Source organism: Clytia hemisphaerica, unplaced genomic scaffold (genome assembly GCF_902728285.1).
Source record: "Clytia hemisphaerica strain Z4C2 unplaced genomic scaffold, Clytia hemisphaerica genome assembly, whole genome shotgun sequence".
Lineage (NCBI taxonomy): Eukaryota > Metazoa > Cnidaria > Hydrozoa > Leptothecata > Clytiidae > Clytia > Clytia hemisphaerica.
Window position 1 is genome coordinate 1,055,037 of NW_027103627.1, and position 25,507 is coordinate 1,080,543.

Genomic DNA, 25,507 nt, shown 5'->3' on the forward strand with positions numbered 1-25,507 from the left:
TTTAACGTTGGTATAGGATTCAAATATGTTTTACCTTGGGTTACTGGATTGAAGGTTCAATGTTTTCAGAATTATATTTGCTGATCAGAAACAACAAACAATGGTTGTTCTTAGTGGATCAGTTGTTCACTTATGAACGTAATGAATAGAAAGTAATTTTGAAAATTATGTATATATTTGTGAATTTTTTTTTAAAATCGAATTTATTATTATAGATTTTTTACCAGAATTTGTCTGAAAAACTAAAATTGAAATTACAATCTTCTAGATCTACAAATCGAAGAAAAAATGATCTATTCTTTTTTATTACCATTTTTTCGATGCTTTAGTGATTCGGCGCAATATTGAAGTGGTTATTCGCCTCGCCTTCCGTGGGGGTGGAGGATATAGCGTTTTTTAAAACATTTTTCAAAATTACCTTCAAACAGAGCAAAATTACCCCAAACAGAGCAAGTTTACCTCCATGACAAGGTAAGTTTTGTAGATTATTCACTATCCCCCGGACACTATATCCTCCGCCCCCCATGTACGAACATTTTCTGGAAGAGCCCAATGGTCTTTTCCAGAAATAATTTTAACCCCCACTGTTGAGGATAATGATTTTTCGAAGTATCGAACCCCCTGGATATCCTTCTTTATTAGTAAAAAACCCTGGATATCCACTCTTAAAAATATGCTCAACCCCCTGGATATCCTCTCTTATAAAGATGCTTACCCCTGGATATGGTATTTTTTACTTGAAAAGACGCTTTATATCCGCTCCCTTGTAGATATTTAACCCCCTGGATATCCAATCCACGTTTGAACAAAAATCGCTAACCCCCTGGATATCCGACATCCTCAACAGGGGGGGGGGGGCACGGACTATTTCTGAAAAAGCCCAATGAAACTCGTATATATTTTCTTTGTTTAGTGAAAAAAAAAAGAAATAATAATCACTCTAACTTACTCACTTGGCAATATTGATGAAAAATTATGTGCACGAACTTGCTGGGATGTTTGCACAAATAAATTATGAAGAAGGTTAGTACCAAATATTTCAATGAAGATCTTTTTTCCCTATACACGTTTTTTTTTTATAAGGAACCTTAACTTTGCTCTGAGCCTGGAGTTCCTTATTTTTACAGAGAATTTCAGCCTAAAAGTTCCTTATCGAGTTCCTTATTTACATAGCTGCTAAGTTTGGATAACCATCTATTACTGTTCCTTAAAACTTGTTTTCTTCTTCTCAGCCTGAACAGTTCCTTAACAATTCCTTATTTTTTGGACCATTTTCAGCCTCGAGTTCCTTATAAACGTGTTCCTTATTAAAAAAAGAAACGTGTAATTGAACAATATTTCAATAAAGATCTTTTTTCCCTATAATTGAACAATATTTTAGAAGAAGTCAATACTGTATAGTCAGTTTCTTTAAGAATCATAAGGATTTTTTTTACCTGTTTATTATTAACTATGTGGACCCTGAAGCCCAATGCTCCAGATTAAAAATGGGTATACCTTTGACATAACATAGGTCATTTCACAGTCGAAATGGATCATGGGTAATCAGGGCTGATTGCGCCCCGATAACGGTTTCCAAAAATCTTTCAATTTTTTTTTTTTTTAAACTTTGGACCAATGGTAAGTCGTTATTAGCGCGCAGTGGTCCTGATTATCCATTATGCTTTGTGACTGTGAAATGGCCTATTTGCGAATCTCTTTTTTCTTTTCTCGATATTTAAATTTTGTCGTTGCATAATTGTTTGAATGCTCGATACATCTGTATCTACACTTTTTTTATAAGAACAATAAGGCTCAAAAATGCCAAAATATATATAACATAATACTGAGTTTTAGGCAAACTGATGGTGAAAGTAGGGTACAAAGTCTCAATATTTCCCTAAAATAAGAACATGATAGGACCAATTTGAGACTGAAATATCATTTGTGTAATATTTTGAAATAAAATTCATATCTTTCTCTTTTTAATTAAAAAAAAACAAAGCAAAACAAAATGGAAAAATGAAAATACTTTTATATAATATTTAACAATTATATACAATTAACAAATTATGTACAAACTCGGCTTGAATATGTTTTTACAAATAAATAACTAATTCTAAAAAAAGGGACATTCGATAGCTTAATAAAAATCTGTTCTTCAAATTTATCAATATTTCATTCCACCAAATAAGACTATTTATTAGGCGCTGTTAGTCTGGTAGAATTAGTGAAGAAAAGCCCTACCTTTAAATATCATATATGGCTCAACACTCTGACACAGAGGTTCCTTATGGGCCCAAGAACAGCGAAAAAACTTGCAGTCGATTTGAAAGGTTTTGGACACTTTGATGACGTTAATTTTCCGTACAAACTCCTGCAAACTATAAGTTTCCAAAACGTTTTCAAAAATAAATTTTGACTGTTTTATCTGAAAAATCATGAAAAGTGGATAACGAAAATTGTGTTGTTTTGAAAATTTCTTCAATTTGACCCACTTTAATGGTCCCAATAGTCAAAAATTAATCTGTAATATTTACTGGTGACGTCATATAAGCTATACAGTCAAATTGTCATTGTTAAAATAGGCTCAAAAGAAGGGACCTTCAAACGTTCTAACTGAAAGTGGTATAGTTTATAATGTTTCGGCGAATAGATTACAAGACATTTAAGTTTTAAGATCAATGATTTTTTGCTGAGTTGGCACATTTTCCGATATTTTAGTTGAGTCAGCAAAACTTTAAATATGTGAAAGGCGTGTATTTTGGTCGTTATAAATGTCAAAAACACAGTGAACATTAAATTGTAGTCTTTGGGGTTTTTGAACTATTTTAAAAACATGTCGCGGATTAGACCCAAACCAATATCCACGAAACCCCTAAAATCTCACGTAAATTTTCTCTCGGTATATAAAGTATAAGGATGACACTTAGATTTTCTTTTTTAGTAAAATTGAAAATGGTCGTATGTGGCTTGGTAAGCAAAAATGAAGTCATATCAATATGAACCAACCTAACATGCCGGATTGTCCTTCCTTCAACTTGTTAGCAACAGAACAACCCTCCAAAGCCTTTAGATGGCTTTAGTATACGCGATGTGATCGCACGGTGGTGAGTCTCTATTATGTATATATTCTTAATCCTTGCTTAGATCCTTATGGCTTTAAATGTTTTATCGTAAGAAAATCCTGACTATACATTTGCCATGCATTAAGGTCGTATTTCCTTATTTTTTGTGACTTTTTTATTTCAGTGACGTGACATTTGGGTCATCATTCATTCAGTTACTGTAACGGTTCCTTCCATATTACCTAATCAATGTCTTTATTCCAAAAGAAAAACATATGGTTTTCACTCTTATATCTCTTCATCACACACATAACTTTTTCTCATCTCTCATTTGAAGGTGTGAGCGTCCATTCCGGCAGCTTTGGCAAGATCAGGAAGTTCATTGTTGTATCCTTCTTTGCCAGTCAAGAAAAAGGTAACGATTGTTCCTTTACCCTGTGAAAAATGAGTTTAGCCAATTTAGCACTTACTACTGATGAACACTTATGATTATAGAATATCAAGATAAAATAGCAAGAACAAAATTTGAAATTAAATGCACACGTTTTGTTAGAAAATTTGAGACGCAGCCTCTCTTGTTATTTTTGTCTAAATTTTTAGGCTTAACTTATCAAAAATTCCGCTTAAAAAAGCGTCTTGAATTAATTAAATTAAAAAGATACCCTATTTCTTCTTCAGAAAATAACTTCTTCCTTACCTTCATAGGGACTGGTCCTCGTTCTTCAAGCTCATAGCCACTCAATAAATCGAGGATTTCTTTACACTCAGGACTAACGTGTATTCTCAACGCCAGTCCACTGGATTCCATACGACTTGCATAATTCACCGTGTCCCCAAATAAACAGTACCTTGGCATTTTGAGGCCGACCACTCCAGCGACGCAAGGGCCTAAAGATAAAAAGGTATGCATCTCTAGAATTAATCTACTTAATATAACGCTTGAAATATCTAGAGTTCGAATTCCTGTCAAAAATAATTATACGTTCATTGAAGAGCGTCTGTGAAAATTTAAGAACTCTTTCATACATCAATTAAAGTATTGTTATATGATTAGGTGCCAACTCACTTCAGAATAATGTCATGTTCAGACATTACAGTTTCTTATCGTTCCGGTATGGTTCTGTTACGGTGGATCGAGAGTGTTCATATTGGTTTCGGAACTTATCGGAGCAAGAAAACGGAGCAGTACCGTTCGGAAGAAAATAGTGGAACGAAGCCGTTTCGATCTGTTTTACTTTGTAACGTCTTTATTTTTGACGTTTCGAATTTTGACGTTCATTCTTGTTTCGGAACCGTTTCGTTTCAGAACGATATGGAACAATGACGTCTGAACATGGTCTAAATGTATTAAAAGGCTCTTTAAAATAGAGCACTGGCTGGTGGGAGCCTTGAAAAATATCAAATTCTAAATCGGGATGCAATCACTCACCGGTGTGTATTCCGATTCGGAGTTGCATTTGTAATTCGGGTTTATGTTTGACTCTAAAAGTTCGTACGGAAGACAAGAGGTCGAGAGACATTGTAGCGATTTCGCCTGCATGACGCGAACCATTACGGACAGGAAGACCGCTCACAACCATGTAAGCGTCCCCTATAGTTTCAACCTAGAAAAAAAATTGGGAAAGGTCTACTAGTAACAATTTATTCATAATTTACGAAATTTGATTGTTCGAATTTCGTGAAATGAATAAATGATTCAGTTTTGTGATTGATTGCTTTTGGTTTGTTGACGAACCCTATTTCTTCTCTTCTCTGCAACCACCGAGAAAGGTTCAATATGCTGATTTAAAACTCCTCAAAAAGGAATCGTTTTTAGAATCTGAAATGCTTAGAAAAATAGATACATATTTTAACGAGGAAATACATACAAGACAGTGTGTCCGGTATAAGTGGATCAGTTTCTATGCAAGAAACACTTCATCCATTGTTACGTACAGTTGACTCTCTCTCTAATTCGATATTCATTGGACCAAAAATTTCGAATTAGAGAAAAATTCGAATTACAGAGAGTAATCTAAACCTTTCCTCCAGCTGAGGGGACATTTTAGGATTAGAGTGAGTTGAGTGTATTTTCTGGTATTTTTAAAAACGGAACATTTGTATTTGATTTAACCTTTTATCTGCATAGTTTTACAACAAAAAACTTTTAGGTGAAAAAAAAAACAACATATGTTACCTTGTAAACATCATGTGAGTCGATGATATTATCAAAACAACTGTATAAATCATTCAACATTTCCACCACTTGAATGGGTGTACTTTCTGAACATAACGATGTGAAGCCGACGATATCAGAAAAGAAAATGGTCACCGCATCGAATTGTTCCGCTAATACGGGTTGCCCTTCTTTCAACTTGTTGGCCACAGAACTGAAATGCAAAAGATAATATGAAGTTTATGTATTTTTGTTTTTCTGCAATGGAGACAGTTTGCTTCTGATTTGTGAACGTACTTTTACAATCCTCGATTTTACGGGTTAAAATTGCGGTTATTCTAAATCTCTTTTTCTACAATTACATTTTTCTGAATACAATTAGAAAATATTCTGTTTTATGTTGAATAAAGTTAGTCGCGTTTTTGCGTATTGTAGAAGTCGAAGGTTACGTAGGCTCCATTTTCGATAGCTATTTACCCAAAGGTAGGGGAGGGCGCCCCTCTTTCTCCCTGGTTTGCTTCACTTCTCTTTAATTTCTTAACATCAAGCAGATAAGCATCAAGTACTATTTCGCACTATGTACCTAGTCTTTGGTATGACACGGTCGGGGGTTGAACCCACAACCTTGTGCACCTTAACCTGATGCTCTACCTTTGCACTGCAGTCACTTACAAGGGTAGCATTTTGTACAAAAGTTTTTCTGTTTTGACTTTTTCCTCTTCCAGCTGTCGAGTTCGATCGGCAACGATATCTTCCAAATTGTTTGTATATTTCTCCATCATCATTAACATATGGTCTATCAAAGATCCTTTCCTGAAAGGTTGATATATTAGAGAGATAAATGAGCAATATTAGAGAGATAAGGTATATCTCCATCATTATTAGCATATGGTCTATCAAAAATCCTTTCCTGAAAGGTTGATATATTAGGGAGATAAAATGAGCAATATTAGAGAGATAAGATATTTCTCTATCGTTATTAGTATTATGGTCTATCAAGGATCCTTTCTTGTAAAATGTAATATTGGGGAGAGAAAATGAGCAAGTTAGTGACATAAGATAGTTAGGGAGATAAAAAGGAATATAGAATTTGCATCACTTACATTCCAAAATCTCGATTGAGTTTTTGAACGGTTTTGGTGATATCTTTTATTTGGCACCTTTCCTCGGGATCTTGCTCCCAGCATCTTCTCATTAAATTATTGTAATCGCCAGGTGCTCCATTTCCTTCCATAATAGTAGGTCTAAACGGTTTCTCATCGTTCCCTTTCGATCGAACCATTTCGATGATGTCTAAGAGGAGGACATGACACTTTGACGTTCAACTGCTGGTATAACTCTCGTTCAGAGTCGATATTTTACATAAATAGCCTAGTGATCTAGGACTTCTGGACAGTATTTAGATTATTTTCACAGAGTCAAAGGTCAACCGGCTCGGATATCTATACATATTTCTTTACCATAAAATGAAATTGGTAGAAGTAATTAGCTTATGACGGGAGTGAAGTCTATATTCTAAGTTACAGACTCGTGAAGTTAGAAAGATTTTACATAAAACGGACGATAGCATTGTGTATAATACATCCCAGGATTTCCCGATTTTTAAAACTTCTACCTCTAGGTTGTAAATCAGATTGTTCCATATCATAATGGAATGGATCATCACGGACGCTGATTTCGTACAAAATGATCCCATAACTGTAAATGTCTCCTTCTTTGCTTGGCGCCAAACCATGGTTGCTTATACGTTCAGGTGCTTTCCAAAATTGTTCTGTAAATGAAGTACACACTTGACGAGATAAATATACAGCCTTGCTGGCCTCGTTTTCAAATGAAATAATTATTTCAAATGTTCAAACGACATTAAACACATGTATATGTTTTCCCAAAAAGACCGTAAACGCTTGCAAACATTAATTATGTCTGACGACGTGGAAGAATCGTAGCAACAAAACCAGACAAAACCTTGAGAAATTTAGCCCCCGGACATTGTGAATTTTGACCCCACCGGACAAAGATCTCACCCCCGGACAAGCATCAGTTGACCCCCGGACAAGCATCAGTTGACCCCCGGACATTCAAAATCATCCCTAATCAGAGCAAGTTTTGCAGATTTTTTACTACCCTCGCGACAAATTATCCAATATATCCTCTCCTACACCCCCCATGTACAAAAAGTTTCTGGAAGAGCCCATTTCGAAAAGAGTGTATTTCAACATAATTTTATTAGAATATTACGAGGAAAGATACAAAATTTTTTGCTTTAAGTGTTTATCTCATGTATGTTACATGGATGTTATTTTGACCTTTTGTGCAAGCTGCTGCTCCAAGTTGTTGAAGCTATAGAAGTTATTTATTTTCCCAGTTAGTACCGCTTTGCTTACGATTGACTTATTATTTCGTCTGAGAACGTGGCTATCAGAAAATATTCAAAGGTTTTATAATCAAGCCCTACTTACTTTTGTAAGCTTCGTAAGAATTATCGGGTAACGTCTTTATCCCCGATTTGAAATGAGTTAATCCGAAATTGGATATTTTACAGACCCATCGGTTGTCAATCAAACAATTGGAAGAATTTAGGTTGCCATGCACTCCACCGTTCTTGAAAATCTCGTTTAACCCCTATAATATAAGGAGAGAATAGTTATGGGTTTTTGGGTTTCTTTCCTCTGTCTTTTAAGGGTATACCGGTCGAAATAATGCGTCCAAATGCGTAACAACACACAACGGCCCTGGGTTTGCCCGCCTGACAAGTTGAAACTATCCTTGTGTACCAATGCCGTTGGAAAGAGACAATAGCGAAGTTTCCCAGTGAATGAGAAAGTTTAACTATCACTTGAAAACCCTCATTTTTTTCCCGTGATACCAATCTCGTACCCAGAGAAAGACTTCCACCACTTTTTTATTTTACTGATGGACACCTTTTCCATGAGCGCTATCAGAATCATAACAAACGAACAAAAGGGACTGAGTTCGAATTTGGCAGGTTACCTTAGCAATGTCATTGACGAATGATAAACGGAACGTCCAATCACATTCGATATCATCGTTTTGAAGGACATCTTGAAGACTTCCTTTCTGGCAAACATTCCACAAAACGTGAAAATCCGGTCCTTGTTGAAAAACTCCCAAAAAAGGATTGACGTTTGTGTGGTTGATGTCTTTTAGCTGAAAAGTGAAAGTTGTCTTCCAAGTTTTAAATTTAATCGAACCTTTATTTTACAAGTGGCTAAGTGTAGGAGCAGGTTATACAATTGATGCCTTTCAGATGAAAATTGAATGTTTTAGGTTTCAGATTGCCAGACTATAAGCTTGATGTCTTTTAGTGTTTAGTGAAAAGTTACAGTTGTTATTCCAAGTTTCAGATTAAAGGGTTATAGAAAAACTATCTACTACTTCAAAGAATTTATTATATAATCTACAGATTCAAGGAGTATTATGATAAACTGTAGGCTACCGTACTTACAACTATCTGTCCAAAGCCCGCTTAGAAATCTTTCCAAATTTCCAAAATTTTGTCAAGTTGGTACGTTGGAAAGATAGTCGTAAGTACGGTATAGAAGCAAGAACCTTTTAAGTTTTATTCCTTACCCTTTTTAATTTAATGAGTAGCATCTTGGTTAAATCCACTTTGCATTTTTTGATGGTTTTCACAAAAGCTTTCTCGCTCCTCCATATGACCACTTTCGATTTCCCTAAACCTCTCAAATTGATGAAACCGCTATCACGTGTCATGCTACTCATCTAAATCGCGAAAAAAACCCGGAAAAAGGATTAAAATATTTCATCTAAAAAGATCAGTATATCCATGACATGCATCATTCCAATGTCTTCCACCGACCCAACGGCTGGTTGGTTTAAATTGACGTATTGACTGATTTTACGTCACTTTCAACCAATCAGTTCTTGAGTCCGTAGAAGACATTGCAATGGTGCATATCATGAATAGTTAGACTGGAGTCGTTTATAATCCATGTAATACAGTAATATGGGTGTTATTCAATAATCAGTAATCGTAACGGGATGATATTAGTTTGTACAATTTCCCTTCCATTATTTTTTATTCGGGAGGGGGGGGGATACTTGGGTAAAAATGGGTACGGGGATTTGCCGCTGGGTCAAGGTACCTTTTTACACCTCCATCAGTCCCACATAGGGTCCATTTTTCAAGGGAAGGGAGGAACCCCTCCGGTTTTTTTGTTTTTTCTACTTATTTCTGAATTAGTCGTCTAGCATGCTAAACTAATATATTGTTTGATATTTACGAGCCTTTTCTTTCGCCTAGAAATACTTTTGGTGAACAAATTTATCTTCAGCGTGCATTCTTTTCTCCCAAAAGTTATTTTCATTCAGTACAGTTGACCAAAAATGAAATAAAAAAACAACTGAAATTTACCGCAGAAATACGACTTCTGAATGATGAGTTTTCTCCACCGTATGAAATTTCTTTGGAATCGATAACAAGACCTTTACAGAGCATGCTCATCTCATATTTCCTCTTGCTGTCAAAAGAAAAATGTTTCTAGTTTAAAGGATGAGTTTAGGTCTCTAGAGAGGTGGTTAATCAGACTGGAAATGTTGTCCGTTAAGCTAACCAATAGCGAATTTACGTGCACTTTTAAGGACGGTGGAGTGACTGAAGTGATTTGAAAAAACTCACAATTTTGACCAGCAAGATTCGAGGATGGTGGTTACAATCATCCTCAGTCAGTCAGGATGAAGTTTACCGTCTCCGCCGCAAAAAAAAAACACAGATACATAAACTCGCTAAGGCAATACACTCTTCTCGAGATGCATGAATTAGAAAGAAATGATAGAATATAAATAATTAGGCGCAATTAATGTGAAGCTCACCACTTACTGTTTTTAGCACTGTGGTAACAACAGCAGCTCAACCGAGCAGCACTGATGAGTCGTGGAACGAAAGAAAGAAATACGTGTCTACAGATAGCTATAGAAATAATGGTAAAAGAATTAAGGAAGTAACAAAGAACTTACTTGTGTACATAAAGCCCAATGAAAATGATGAGAATGAAAAACATGGGAACAGCAATGTATATAGCCAAGTAGTCGAAATCGTCCTCCTCTGTAAAATGAAATGTTAAGCTTATGCGTTTAATCTTTAAGACGAATGTTACATTTTCAGGCTAGATTTGAATGGTTTATTCCATGGCTATGTATCTGAAGCCCGCCGGCACGCGATCTGAGAACTATCGACCCTTAAAGGACCGCACCAAAGGTAACGTCGCTTACCTTGAGTGCCCCCTTGCGCGTTCTAAATTAGTAATGAGTAATTTTATAACAAATTATCAATTCTGCTCACACAACGCTTTGTTCGAAAGGGATGTGGTCACATATATATTGAGAATTGAACCTTCGAAAATCTAAGGTAAATTAGAAAACAACATGGTGATTCGACTTCAAAACTGGACATACTTTCACTTTCACAGGAAATCTGTGAGCAGTTAGCCTGTCTTGTATGTAAGGGAATATGACAAACTGGATAGGCTAACTGTTTACAGATTTCCCGTGAAAGTGTGTCCAGTTTTGAAGTCGAATGTTCAAATCTCAAATATATTCGAAACGCGCTGTTCACAACCAAAATTGAAAGAGATGAACTCGCTCGGACACGATTTCTTTTACATGGGAAGCCTGATCCAGTCAAATAGTAAAAGATCAGTGGATGTGGTGAATTTGACGATCTGACCTGTTTGTTTAAGCAAAACAATTAGAACTAAGCTTACCGACAATACAGAACTCGTTATGAAAACCACATACAGGTACATCAAGTGGTATCTGCGTTGTATTACCAGGGAAAACGAAAGTGATATTTGCATCTAATTCACCAACAGCATTTAAAGGGTCATATTCATATAAATTGACTACTGTTCCATCAACTACGTTTGAGATGTGAAAATCTGGGATCCGATCACCTTGTGCATCTAAGTGGAAAGGTCCTGTATAACCTGTACGAAAAAAATTGAAGTTTGAGAGGTTTGCTCCTTATTAAATCAATTTTTGATTTCTACATGGCATTTTGATTGTCCCTCTAAGTTTAAACCGGCTTTTAAATACCGTAAAAGGTTTTGTGTATATTTTATTCAACTTTTTACACATTGTCAAGCCAAAGTCAAAGAGAGGCCTATTAAACGGCCTATTAAACGGCCCCTCCTTTCCTCAATTTTTTTTTGTTTACGACTTTTTTCCCACCCCCGGACTATTGCACTATAAATCTTAATTTATGAATTTCTAAAAAATTCAGATAATAAAAAACCTTATTTGGGGTATTCTGGAGTACAATTTCCAAATCAGATCCAATTTCCAAAAAGAATGTTCATTGGGCACCTGAGAGTTACTGTGGCAAGGATCTAATATTTTTCCTTCGCTACTCTTTACACCAGAGTGTAAGGTCTTATATATAAAGTCTTGCCTATAAAGTTTTACCTTATAACGTCTTACGTATAACGGCTTGCGTATAACGTCTTGCGTATAACGTCTTACGTATAACGTCTTACGTATAACGTCTTAGGTATAACGTCTTACGTATAACGTCTTACGTATAACGTCTTACGTATAACGTCTTACGTATAACGTCTTACGTATAACGTCTTACGTATAACGTCTTACGTATAACGTCTTAGGTATAACGTCATACGTATAACGTCTTACGTATAACGTCTTACGTAAACGTCTTACGTACAACGTCTTACGTATAACGTCTTACGTACAACGTCTTACGTATAACGTCTTACGTACAACGTCTTACGTATTACAGCTTTCGTATAACGTCTTACGTATAACGGCAATAGGCAATAATAAATATAGATTTTCATCGGAAGCACTGGTTTTAATCTTACCATTAAAAGTTGTGTTCAGAACGGTTTCATAGATTAATCGCGAATCGTTCAGAGTTGAGTTCGGGTTTTCTTTTAAAATACGGTCCATTGCCATAGCAACCAACCACACTGCATCATATGTGTAAGCGGAATTAATCGCATTCGGCTGAAAGAGATAAAAGTGTACCGTATTACTTCGAATAAACGCCCGGGGCGTTTATTAAATTTTTTTCGATTTTAGGAGGAGCGTTTATTCGAGGGGGGCGTTTAAAAGAAGGGGGCATTTATTAAATTATTTTAGTCTAACGTCGAATATTTTGGGAAATCTACTCTTTATTTTAGTTCTACATCAAGATTTCAGTGCAGATTTCTTTGGTTTGGGTGACTAAAATTGCATCAAAACTACTCTAGTTACAAAAAATGACTAATATCTTCCTTCAATCCCAATCAATACTTGTAATAAAATATTAAAATCACAAGTTTCTAATAAACGCCCCTCCCTTAGAGGGGGCGTTTATTCGAAGGGGGCGTTTATTTGAGGGGGGCGTTTATTGAATAATTTTCCTTTTAGGAGGGGCGTTTATTCGAGGGGGCGTTTAAAAGAAGGAGGGCGTTTATTCGAAGTAATACGGTATTTAAAGTTTCTGTCAAGGACTTCAAGCCTGTAATAAAAAATGAGGACTTAATTCTAAGAGGTGCTGTCTGACTTTTCAATCAGCTAGGAATTTATGGACTTATTTTTAAGCAAGGCCAAAAATTTGGACTCGATACTTTCTTTATTTGAAAAAAATTGCAAGAGTGATTTCGTTTGAAATCGAAATGCTAAGAATGTTATCACATGGTATAGTTATGTTTATAATTGAAGGTTTTCATGGCATTCGGGGCCCATGCCGGGATTTGGAGAGTGAATGGGGCCAAACAAAAGAGACTGGGGAGGTGCATCCGGTTTGCGTCGACGGTAGAAAATTTTGATTTTGATCTCCTAAAATTTGACTGATTTTGGTCAGAAATGAAGTTATTGAAAGTATGAATCGTAATATTTCAAAGATACAATTTTATTCGAAAAAAAAGTTAGAGGGCCTGAAACCCCAAAAGTAATGTAAATATAGGCTAAAATCAGGCTGTTTAGAGCAAAATAAGGGACCTTTACTTTGAAAGCTGAAATTTTTTTTAAAAATTAATAAACGGGGTGGGGTCCTAATAAGGTCCGGGGGGGATTGGAAAATTTTCGAAAAATTAACCGTTTATTTGGAACCTAAGAATAATTTTCAATCATTACAAATGATAACTTACGTTTTTTAAAGGTAGAGATTCATTATAAGGTGAAACATCCCATGGTGCATTATTCTTCATCAATTCAACATCTTGCTTAAACGCAGTGAATTGTGGGTTATCTTGTTCACTTGGATATACAGCGGAAACAGTGATAAGCCCTTGTAAAATATCTTTCCTCAAAAAGTCAAGTTTTTCATCGTCCGTATTACCGGGTAGATTATGTTCCGGTAACACTTGGAAGAAGCTGATTTTGAAGTCGATGGTTAGGAAAGCGAACCCTTTTTCTTTGGTCAACAAACCACGATGGTATGCGTGTATTAAAAATTCGTTGAGTGCTCCTTTGTCAGTCACGATGAAGAATACTGAAATAGAAACAATACTTATTATTTCTTAAAAGACTGTTACAATACTGGTCAAGTATTTCGTAGATTTTCAAAACTTCGAGTTTGGGCGAGAATGAGGATTTCAGCCCTACCACTTTAAATCATTGGGTTTTTCGATTTTGGAGGGGTTATTGGCTCTCAGGGTATATTCTCAGCCTTGTCTGACCAATTGTGATCCTGTATAAGGTCCTGATTTCCTAAGGTTAATGGTAAAACTTAGTTGAAATTTTACTTTCCCACCATGAGTTAAAGCGATTAAATATCCCCTTTTGTGCCAGATATTATGGCCAGCATTGTAGATACACTTATGATATTATCTTTACAAAATTGGTTTCTGTAAATCATGCGACCATAGTCAAGGACGATTCAGAATGTTGAAATTTTTCGCTACTTGCCTGAAGAGAAAATCCCACCTTTAGATACTTAGTTTTCCCTTCTTTGCAAAGAAGGACATCTTGTGTAAGTTTCACCTTAAGGATTCCTTGCATACTCTTCAATCTGTGACTAAATATTGTGGCAAGAACTCCCTTCCCCCCTAGTATAAATGTTGATGGGTAGAAAGGCTGCCACTATGCTCAGAAAAAGCTCACATCAACACTGATATTAGGGGGGGGAAGGGATTTTTCAAGAAATTGCCACATATTTAGTCACCGATTGTAGCTGAATGCAATAGCTTTAGACTACTATCCCATAATGCATTTTTATCTCTCACCTCTGCATTTATCTTGCAAGTTTGCTAGATATTCTTCTTTTTCTTGAAAAGTTGTATCTTCATCATAAAACCGTTCGCGATGTACTGTATAATTCTGTGTCAAAAATTCTTGTCGTAGATTCTCAGACACAAGTGTATAAATTTCATGAACACGCTCAATAATACAGACTTGACGCCACTTCATTCGTTTCGTGATCGCCGTAAGGGCCTTAGGTGCCCAGGGTCCTGTTCGCGCGAACGGTTTTGTACGCGCGAAATATGGATAATTGTCTTTATTTGATAATTCAATCGAAGAGCAGGAATAGGAAATCAAAGGGATCTTTTTATTAGTCGATAACAAGCCAGCTGAAAGACAACAAACGGAACAGGCGGGTCCAATCATCGCCTTAACGCCCGCGTTGTAAAGATCGACTGCCGCCCCAATCGCCATACTTTCATCACATCCTGAGTCAGCAAGTTTTACATTCAAACGAGTCCCATTCAAAATGGTGTCATCATTGTTAATATCATCCAATACTTTAACAAATCCTCCTTTGATATTGTTCAACTTGAATGCTTTAGATAGTCCAGGGTGCAAAAACCCAATCGTAATTTCTTGTGGAATGCCAGTTGTTAGATTAATATATACCGCCAGCAGTATGAATAGTGTTCTGATGTTTCCATTCAGTCTCCTGAGTTGTAGGTTTTTCTTCATCTTTGTTTTTATTCTTGGTCTTTAACAGAAAGTTAAAAAAAATCACTCAGATCAAAACACAGCTACATCCTTTTTTATATAAGAACAAACTATATAAGAACGCAAGACTTATATGGCCAAATTATTAAGAACAATTTAAGAACATTTTAAGGCTTTGTGGACTCTAAAACACCCAATTTCTCAGCAATATACACGAAATCACTCAAAAATTATCAAAGATGAGAACATTTTAAGATCATTTTAGACTTTAAACTCAAAAAAAGCTAAGAACACCCCAAAGCTTCAAATATTTTGGACATTTGTAGGCATAGGTTTAGATACTTCATAAAAGTCAAACAGTGTGCATTCTCTAATTCGAACTTTGATAATTTGAATCTTTCTATTATTCGAACATATATTTAAGACCGAATTCGAACTGTATTTCAGGGCCCACGGCATTGGGGGGGGGGGGGGCCACCGGGGCCTTGGCCGAACCACATTTTTTCAAAGTAAAAAGAATATTTACTAATCAAGCCAAATTTTGTTTAATAACAATAAAACAAACCTGTTTTAGGCAATATAGAAGGGCTAAAATTCAAAAATTTTCGCCCGTCGACACCAACCATGGTGGCCTTCGGTGGCCTTCCTTCATCAGTATATCATGGCCCTATCACTTTCAAAGTAGTGCCGCGGCCCCTGTATTTTCGACAGATCCAGTCTCTCAATGGTTTAGAATGCCCTCGTTTCCATCGGGAAAACCCTATAGATTCATGGAAAATAGGGCAGACTCCAACTTTGATTTTCCCTTCCGAAGTAATGCCGGCACCATCTCGGCAAGTCTTAAAATAACAATTTAAATCTTGGCAAATAGTTTCTCATATTTAGGCATTTCAAAAATGCCTTTTAACCAATATTATAAAAAGTAACATTACATAAAACCATCTTATTTTCATTCCATAGGTAATCAGTATTTCAGATCAAAGACATTTTAAGACGATTTTCTCTTTTGCGAAAGCTTGTTAGCATAAAGGTATTAATATGGCCTTTTTATCAATGGTTTGATACTTTCGTCTGGTGCAAAAGGGAGAGAGCAGACTTTTAGAGATCTTATTATTGTCTATTTCTCGCTAAATAAACTGCTAGCTTACGTCAATGCAAAGCCCCACTCCAGTTAGGAGGCTGAACCCACAATGTAGCAGATTGCTCCACTTTTGTGCTACAGTCGCTAGAATTTCACATAACGCTGCTCATAATATAATATATTTTCTGCTCAAAATTATAAATTTCATGGCAAAACTGACTGTGACTATATAATTAAGTTGGTGATATATGTATATAGGTACGTTCAACTAAATTTTACAAAACGTTTTCAACTGAGTTTAAAATGACAATATTGGCTTTAAATACTGTCTATTTATGTTTCAAAAAAATGTCGCCTATTCTCAACTTTATTTAAATCCAGGAATGATTATAACTTAAATTTTCTTTTTCAGTACCTAAAATTGTATATTTTCTCACCCAAGCGACGCCCCGGAAAACGTTCATTTCAGTGCTCTAACTGGTCTAACATAAATGTCTAAGAAAAAATTTAAATTAGAGAAGGAATTAAATTTCTATTTTAAACAAAGTTTAGTTGATTTAAAATTAGAAAGAGCTTGACGAATCAATTTTGGCGGATGAGCAGCCTTTTTCTGAATGTCTTTTCGAAACATGCTTTCAATGTTTTGCTGTCATTTTATGAAAACAATACACCTTTTCGACCGTAACCGCCAATTGCCGCCCGGGCATTTTTTTGTCCGTTTTACCACCCTAAAACCGTCCCAGTCCTTTTTTCGCACCTATAGACAATAGAAAAAGGTGTCAAAAAGGATTGGATCGAGTTTAGGGGGCAATTAAATAATAAAGTGGCACGCGCCTGACCGCGCGATTACCGCGCGATTACGGACGTAAAGGTGTATTAAACAAAATCTCGAAAAGCTCAAATTTTCCGATTCTCAAAAACGTGCGTAAAAAAACTAAATACAATAAAATCATTGGTACCTTTTACCTCAACCCCCACTTATCCCCCACTGAGTTCTCCTTCTGAAATTTCAAAATATCCTCTAATCTCAAAAAGTATTAGTGACTTTAAATATATTCATAAAAAACAAGATCATTTTCAAAGCGACATTCCAAAAAATAAAAACGGATAAAAAAATCCCAACTTTCAAATAGATTTTATTTTGAAGAAACAGCTAATTTTATCCTAGATCTTTAATTCTCCTACTTTGCTATCTAGACGAAAGAAATGTATTGAATTATTTTTCCTTGCCCACTGTAGGAGGTCAAAAGTTCGATTTCACTCTTTTCTCGAAAAGTAATTATGATTTTCTCTAACGACCTCGATGTCGGTCAATTGTTTTTTTCTAACCTTACTATATAGCATCGAGTTTAAAGCCCCGACGGCGTTAGAGAGGAATGGGAAATGGAGCCACTTATTTCCCATCCAAAACGTGACATTCAAAATAGAATCTGTCATCTGGTTTTGGAAACTGTGCTGGTTGAAAAAAAGCAAACGCTACCTTCAACCCATTGAGTTTAAAGCCCGATGGGCTAGAGTAGAATCTTTAAACTTTCCCAGGCAAGAAAAAGTGAAGCCACTTATCTCTCTCCAGAACGCGCCTAGAACGCGCCGCAATCGTAACAACGGATTGTATCTAGCGCTTCCTTTGTTTTTGAGGACTGCATTTTTTGAAATCTAGCCTTAGACTTTACTTTCAATCCGGCGTTTGTGTAAGAACCACGCGTGGGCGTTCTGGATGGGAGATCATTGGCTTCATTTCCCATCCAGAAGTCTCGAGTCTAGCCCTTCGGGCTTAGAAGTCAATGGTTCAACCCGTCATCCGAGAAGCAGTGTAAATCTCAAAGCTTCACTTTTCCTTGCTAAACTCTTCGAGCATCTTTGGGGGAAACCCATAACGAATTTTTTTGATAACTTTTGAAATATTCAACGGTTTTCTAATGTTCACAACGTCCATTAAACGTTAGAAACAATGTTGTGTGCCCGTGCCATCTTCGAAGTTTGTCTTCTAAATACATCTTAGACTTCTTTAATTTGTTTTTAGGTTTTAGCTAAATTTCCGTATATCGTTTATAATTTCCTTTCCAAACAAATTTCCAGAAACAGGAAAAATTTTCGCGTAATAGTTTACAAAACATCTTAGTAGTATTCTGTGATTTATCATTTTGAAAGTTTATCAGAAAAACCACGGAGTTTTTCATAACAAATTATCAATATTATCGAAGTTAGATTTTAAACAAGATCAAGTTTTCAAAACTTTGACAGAGCTTTAAATGAACCAGGAACAGCGTAAAACAAAAACGGACATCACAAAAATATTATAAAATCAGAAAGAACTATACAACCTATAGAACTTGTTAGGCAGAGTTCATTTCAATTTCAAAACATTTTTACTGTTCTGAGGTTGATTTCCTGTTGAGGACCGAAACGTCTATGAAATAAATAAATTTAAAAAAATGAACAACAAGAAGCTTCTGTCGTCAACAAATTTAAAAATACTAAAGGATTGACTTGTTCGAAAAATATATAAAATCCGCTAACATCAAACTGCAATTATTTGATTGTGAAATATTCCGAAATTTCATTTTCAATTTTTTTTCACAAATAAGTTGACACAAAATTTAAAAGTTGTCAGACCCATCTTTAAAAAAGAGAGGAGTCGTAGCACATTTCTTTCATGGTGAAAGCTTAAAAATATTATCGAAAAATCTCAACAATGACTTGATAAAAACACACCTTAAAAAACAAGTGTTACAGAATATAATTCTCTTCACGAATAAAACACCCGCTGGGACCCTAGCCCCACTTGAAAGTTTGGCAAATTCACTCCAAAATCATCCCCACTGGATTTTTTAACCTCTGTAACAATAGAATTTCTATCCCCATCGGGATTTTAATTGGAATTTTTATTTCCACTGAGAAATAAAGTCCCACCGGGGCTGTGAGACAGGGATGTTATCCCGGGGGGGGCACTGGGTTTGCGGACTGACGGTATGTGCGGGCCAAAAATCGGCTTTTAAAATTGCACCCTTACAGTGCAGCAAAAATCAGTGAAAATCATACCCTTAGAGTGCATTTTCCCCAAAATTTTCTATCTTTTTCGTGCAAAAAATGGTCAAAATTCTAGCATTTTTGGTCAAAATATCTAGATTTTTCAAAAATGTTCTGAAATTTCTACCCTTACAGTGCATCTCTAGTTTTTCCGACCCTTACAGTGCATTTTAAACATATTGGAAAAGGTACCCTTAGGACCCGCACATACCCGTCGGTCTTTTTTCCCAGCTGTCCCCCCCGGGGATGTTATATACGAGAATATAGTTGTAAATCTCTGAATTTCCGCCAGCTATGGACTGAGCACCTGTTATGTAATAAAATGGGTTCAGTTTCGGAGGGCATAACGGGCAGTTGGGTAACGAGTATGTACATGCTGTACGTTACTTTTTCACTACTTAAAAATCCTTCAAAGGGTTACAAAAGTTTGGCCGAAATGGGCTTCTAACGATATACATAGAGTTTCGAAATTCCGAAATAATTCTACAATCGACTCTTTCCATCATCAAAGAAGAATTTTCTTTGAATTATTGGAAAGTATTTCATGCGGCCTCCGAGCTGAGGGGGACAAATGTTCTAATTCAAATTACAGAAAGATTTAAATTGGAAAAGTTCGAATTAGAGAAAGTTAACTAAAGGAGAGTTCTTCTTTGGCTCGAATTATGGAAAAAGATCAGGAGAGAATTAGGAAGAAAATAAAGATTTTGCCCCCACTAATCTCTTAACTACTTGACTGTTAAGGCTTCTCATGATAAAGAGAATGTGTCAGGTTTCAAAAATACTAGTCCATCATGTTGTTTTCCATTCTGGTTATTAACCACGGGATTCGAATGTTTTGAAATTAAAACAATCGAAAATCGAACGCATAACAGAAAAGCAACATGGCGGATACGTCAAATTTAAAACTGAAGACACTTTCACGGAAATTCTGTAAGCAATTAGTCTATCTAGTCTGTTAAAGGAATATAATATGATAATATTTGTGTCTGCTACGTTTCTTCGCTTGTTCTAATAGTTAAACACTTCTAAACTTTTCAAGATATTGAAGTTTACCACACACTGTATTAGTTTCTTGTTTTCTACACTATTTTCAAGCTTATCAAACAAAAAATCGTTTTTTTCACATATCGTATACTTCATCAGGCTAAGCAAAAAATTATCATCACATCTTATCGCTTTTCGAAGGAACCATTATATAATAAGAGAGGTTGTCGATAACCTAATACCTGAAACTACATTTAAGTCCTAAAAGTATAATGTTAAGTTTTGAGAGTTTTTCTTATAAGGAAAATGTAGAAAAAACATAATTTTGATACAAACTGAGAAGTTTCAATTACAAAAATTACAATTTCGATGCATATCACCAAGTCAAACCATAGAGACAAACTAACAAAGTCAAAGCCGAACCTAAAATATTATGGAAGCGCTACTAAGTAGAAAATCTTCCTAAAAATGAATTTGCTAATGAAAAAATCATACGGCGGATATTTGTAAGATACTTTAAGCTTACTACTTCTTCTAAGTTGTAATAACACGCTTAACATCTTGATAAAAACTTACAGCTTTATCTCTTACAGTGACTCGAATATATGCCATAGGATGGGTAAACTTTCCTGTTTTCCCAGGAAACATTCTTATTGCCACTTTTCAACGGATTTGGGAAGGTTCAAAAGTGACCATAAATTGCAGTCAGAGGATCATCTGGCTACGGTTCAAAAGGTTGTGGGTTCAACCCTCAGATGGGTCATACCAAAGATTCCCAAAATGGTTCTTGATGCCTCATCTCTGCTTGATACTTGGCAATTAAAAGAAGGATCAAGAGCTAGTGGAGAAATCCAGGGAAAGGAGTTGCGTCCTCCCCTACCTTTGGGTAGACAGCTATCGAAAGAGGAGCCTTCGGGTCACCTCCGACTGTGGCCACAAACTTTCTTACTTACTTACTACAAGGTCGTTGCGTTGCAGTATACTTCGCATTTATACATTTCTACTTATATGTTTTTTATAAAAATGATTTTGCCGGATTGCACGGAAACAACAGCGGAAAGATCCCAAGAATGCTTTCCTGGCAATGAGAAATTCTAGCCATTCTTCGTTAATTTTCGATGTAACCGAAATTAGAGAAAGAAAGTTTGACGAAAGAATTTCAAACCACCACACTTTTAAAAGTACCTCCCGCCAAGTTTAGGTCTTAATGCGGTTTCAGCACTGTTTTCAACACAAGTTGGACTGGCATTATACACCATTCTTTTAAAAAGAGCAATGAAACACCCCTGTGTCACAGACCCGCTGGGACCCCAGCCCCACTGAAAAATTTGGGTGGACAAAATACCCTACAATTTCAACCCCACTGGGAAATTGACTTTAATTTCATCCCAATTCGAAATTCAATGCAAAAATTAGCTGTCCAAAACTATCTCCACTGGATATTATATCCCTTAAACTGCCCCATTTTTTAAGGTTCGACCTATTTGCCACAGAAAAAAAAGAAAGTAGCGATTTTCACTTCGTTTTCTGAATAATATACGAGGCCAAGGACTATAATTTTGAGTTGAACATTTTAGAATAGTTATTTTTCAACATAGAAAAGTTTGTAACTATTCATTTTTTTCATTTCAAACCACCTAATACCATGGAGGTATAAAGAAAGACAGGAGAAGTATGCTATTGTAACCAAGCTCGCCCTACGATTAAAAAAGTTACGATGTATGCATGCTCATAATCTCATATACCGTGCATTTTTAATGAGCTCTTTTGTTGATAGGTTAAATCTTATTGGCTCATTTAAGCTTTAGAAATTAGATGAGACGAGATTCATTGTTTCTGACATCAGTGTAAGAAAATATTTGGACTAAAAAAAGGCCTGTAAACTTGGCAATCCTTCATCAAATGATAAGATTTTTCGATCAATGTTTTCTTTCAGGTGAACTCTATTGCTTGATACTTTCCTCCAAAATTCTCCAGCGACTTTATGTCTACAAATTGAGTCTGAAATCGTGTGTGCTTATAAAGAACTTTTCATTTTCTGGCTTGAGAAAATATCTTTTCAAAACAAAATTGAACGGATAGCGAAATGGAACATAAATTTGTTTCGTGGACGAAGTTTTATCTAATTTTCGTATATTAAAAGGCTAGAATCTTCAATACTGATTATTAGAATGTTCAGAGCAAACTTGAGTTCTACTAAAAAGTCTTATTTCATCGGGCGAGCTTAGAATTTCTTTTGATACATTTTATAAAAGAAATCAAAAGGCTTTAACGACCAATTACCGACACATTCAACTCCTGTTTTCTTTATACCTCTATGCTAATACAAACATCTTGTAAAAAATGATAAATTTCGGGCAAATAGGTCGAAATTTCGGATGTCAGCAACCCGACAATGGCAAGGAAAGGGTTAAACTCGGAAACAGTAAAATTTCTATCCCCATTGGGATTTCGATAAAAAAATTTATCCCCACTGTGGGGAAAAGTTCCACCGGCGCTGTGAGACAGGGGTGTAATGAAACTCAAAAAGACTAACAGTAATTTAAAAACGAAGCTAGAATTGCCTTAAACCTGAAGGGTTTAAAATGAATCAACATTTGGCATGTAGCAATTTTATCCTAAAATAAAAAGAGGATAAGAACAATTTGAAACTCAGAGTTCCAAAAAATAAGAAGAGACTGAGCCTCATTAAAAACAAACATATTATGAGAATTTTACGGTCATTAACCAGTAATGTGCACCCATTAACTCTTGTTTTTTGACCTGCCCAAATAAAGATTATTTCTACTGCAAAAAAAATCTTGAATTTTATACTTTTTTTTTCAGACTTTGAGTTTCGCTGATTTCAATTATCTATTAAGGTTTTTCATATTTTTCTTAGCTTAAAGTTCATCCATCCTAAATGGGTCTATTTGCTCATTTTTAGCCATTTCTAACGTTTTTCGGATAAATACTTTTTCAATCAAAATGAAGTATTTTTAATAATTAGGCTCATCCAATCCCCCTCCTATCCCTCCCATCTCATATCCTTTTCACACCTTTAAAGGTTTTGTTTTTACAAAACCCGTTCATATCAGACACATATTTCATATCAGGACAGTGTGCCTATTGTTATATTATGCTGATATAATCAAAAAAAAAATTCTTTTCCTCTTTCTGACCAATCTTGCGCCACATCCGTGTCAATCCCATGTGAAAAAACTTGTGAATTAAAATTGATGAGTAAGCAAACTATATCACTCTTATTAAAAACAAAACCTTTAAATCAACCTGTTCACACATCTTCAATCAAATGCGACATTATACACCCTATCAACCTTTAAAACGCGAGGAGACTGAGTTCGAATTTACCAGGAAGGATGAAGACGAAATGTGTGAAGTTGTTGCATTGACATTCTCTCATAGACAAAGAATTTTGACATCATTTTCTTGTAAATTCATAACCAGACCCCTCAAAAGCAAAACGTGCCGTTTAGAGTTGATAGGTGTATATTGTTGACATCCCTCATCAGCAAGTTTGCTTTTAAATCTTTCTACAAATTAACAATTATGATTTCCAACCTTCTTAACTCTCTCTCTCCACCTTCTCTTTGTATATGGCTGAAGTTCAATGCGGCCATATACAGTTATATAGCCTTATTGTGATGCCCACTTTTTGTATTTTAATGTGGTATATTCCCTTAGTTATAAACCAAAACCTGACAAACTTTGAATTCTGCTGACGAGATGAAATTTTCAAGAAATTGCCTTCAGAAGGAGAGCTTTCTGCCACCATTTTTCTCAAACAAATCCCATTTCGCTCTCACCCTTAGAGAGAAAAGCCTTTATAGACCATAGACATAGAGCCACTTCAAAACAATCATGAAATCAAATCTAAATAGCGTGTAAAAAACAACTAAAAAAATATGAAAAATCAATTTTTATCCTAAATTTTGAATAGTGTGTTTAGGTTACCAAGTAGAAAGGATTGAACATATTAAAATTGATTCTATTGGGAAATTGATGAAAAAGAAATTTACGGTATCATCAATTATTAAAATTTTCATCTTTTACTTGAATAAATGTCAATGTAAAATCCCCCAGTCCCTGTTCTTGTTCCTATTTACTATGCTTTAATTATTCAACCGTCGAAAACGATCATTTTCACTCTTCTATCGACTCACGCTGGGCATTTATGCTTAGACTATTTACAAATCTCTCTTTTTCATTTTTGCTATTTTTCGTTTGTGATGTTTTTCCAAGCTATCTCCGATGTTAAACTTAGAAATACTTAAAACATCTCTCTGTTTCACAGTTCCGCCAGCCTCCAGGGATTTGTTAGCAAGCGGTGATAAACTTAGGGAAGTGTATTTATATAAATTCGAGATGTTTTTATGATTCAATTTATCCGCATGTTTTATTTAGGTAGTCTAAGATATTTACTGGTTTTCCCTTAAAAATCTTACGTTTCCTCAGAAAATACAAGACGACTGTATGAAATCGAGGTCTGTCTTTGAAAAAATCTCAAGGCAGGTTTCCCTTAGGAAAGACAAAAATAACCTCCTTGGAGATGTTTGAGAATAAGATTCTTCTTGGAAAATACAAGATGGATCTTAACCTGAAAAAAATACAAAGGTGCTCCTTTGGAAAATACAAGAATCATTTTCCTTGGAAAATACAAGAAATAGTCTTCTCTTAAAAAAAATACAAGACCCGTGAAAAAATGCGAAGATGATTTTCCTTCGAAAATACAAGAATGATATTCCTTTAAGAATACAAGAATGATATTCGTTGGAATATACAAGAATGATTAACCTGTAAAAATACAAAAAATATTTACCTGTTGGTATTTTTCGTTAAAAATTGGATTAAAACTGTAAAATGGAAAATAATAATGTACCTAGAAGCTCCAGATAATCTTTTATCAATCAAATATCTTTTATTGAGTTATCTACACCACCATCCAATCTATTTCACATCCATCTCGTGTACAACACACATAAAAATTATGAGATAAACTGCTATGTCAGCGCTAGAGGAACTAATAATACTATTTCCGAACTACCATGTGTTGTCAGGTTGCCTACATACAGTGCTTTAACAAACCATGTTAAAAGAAGGATTATTTAACATTTAAATCATAATTAATTCTATTAGACTTCATTGATAGAGGTATAAAAAGGTATACATAGAGTTGTTGTATGTACTAAGATGTCTCTATTTATGTCCTAATACAATTTTAGAATCGACCATCTTCACCAACCAACAGTCTGCCAACCAAACTCTAATAATAAAGATAATTGATCGACTTATGATATTAATACTGATTAATCTACAAAATCTTTTATCCAC

The 25,507-nt window shown here is 35.3% G+C and overlaps 1 protein-coding gene across 1 annotated transcript; it reads right to left on the reverse strand.

Moving 5' to 3' along the window:
- Window positions 1-2,731: 2,731 nt before the first annotated feature.
- LOC136802522 (atrial natriuretic peptide receptor 1-like) lies at window positions 2,732-15,118 on the reverse strand. Its single transcript, XM_067059261.1, has 16 exons — window positions 14,409-15,118; window positions 13,332-13,675; window positions 12,060-12,204; window positions 10,947-11,168; window positions 10,201-10,288; window positions 9,599-9,704; window positions 8,794-8,946; window positions 8,194-8,370; window positions 7,662-7,824; window positions 6,818-6,973; window positions 6,306-6,495; window positions 5,875-6,015; window positions 5,224-5,416; window positions 4,477-4,651; window positions 3,745-3,935; window positions 2,732-3,482 (listed from the first exon to the last, which is right to left on the reverse strand). Exons 1-16 carry the CDS (start codon window positions 15,100-15,102, stop codon window positions 3,375-3,377), a joined length of 3,246 nt encoding a protein of 1,081 aa, XP_066915362.1. The 5' UTR covers window positions 15,103-15,118; the 3' UTR covers window positions 2,732-3,374.
- Window positions 15,119-25,507: the final 10,389 nt, after the last annotated feature.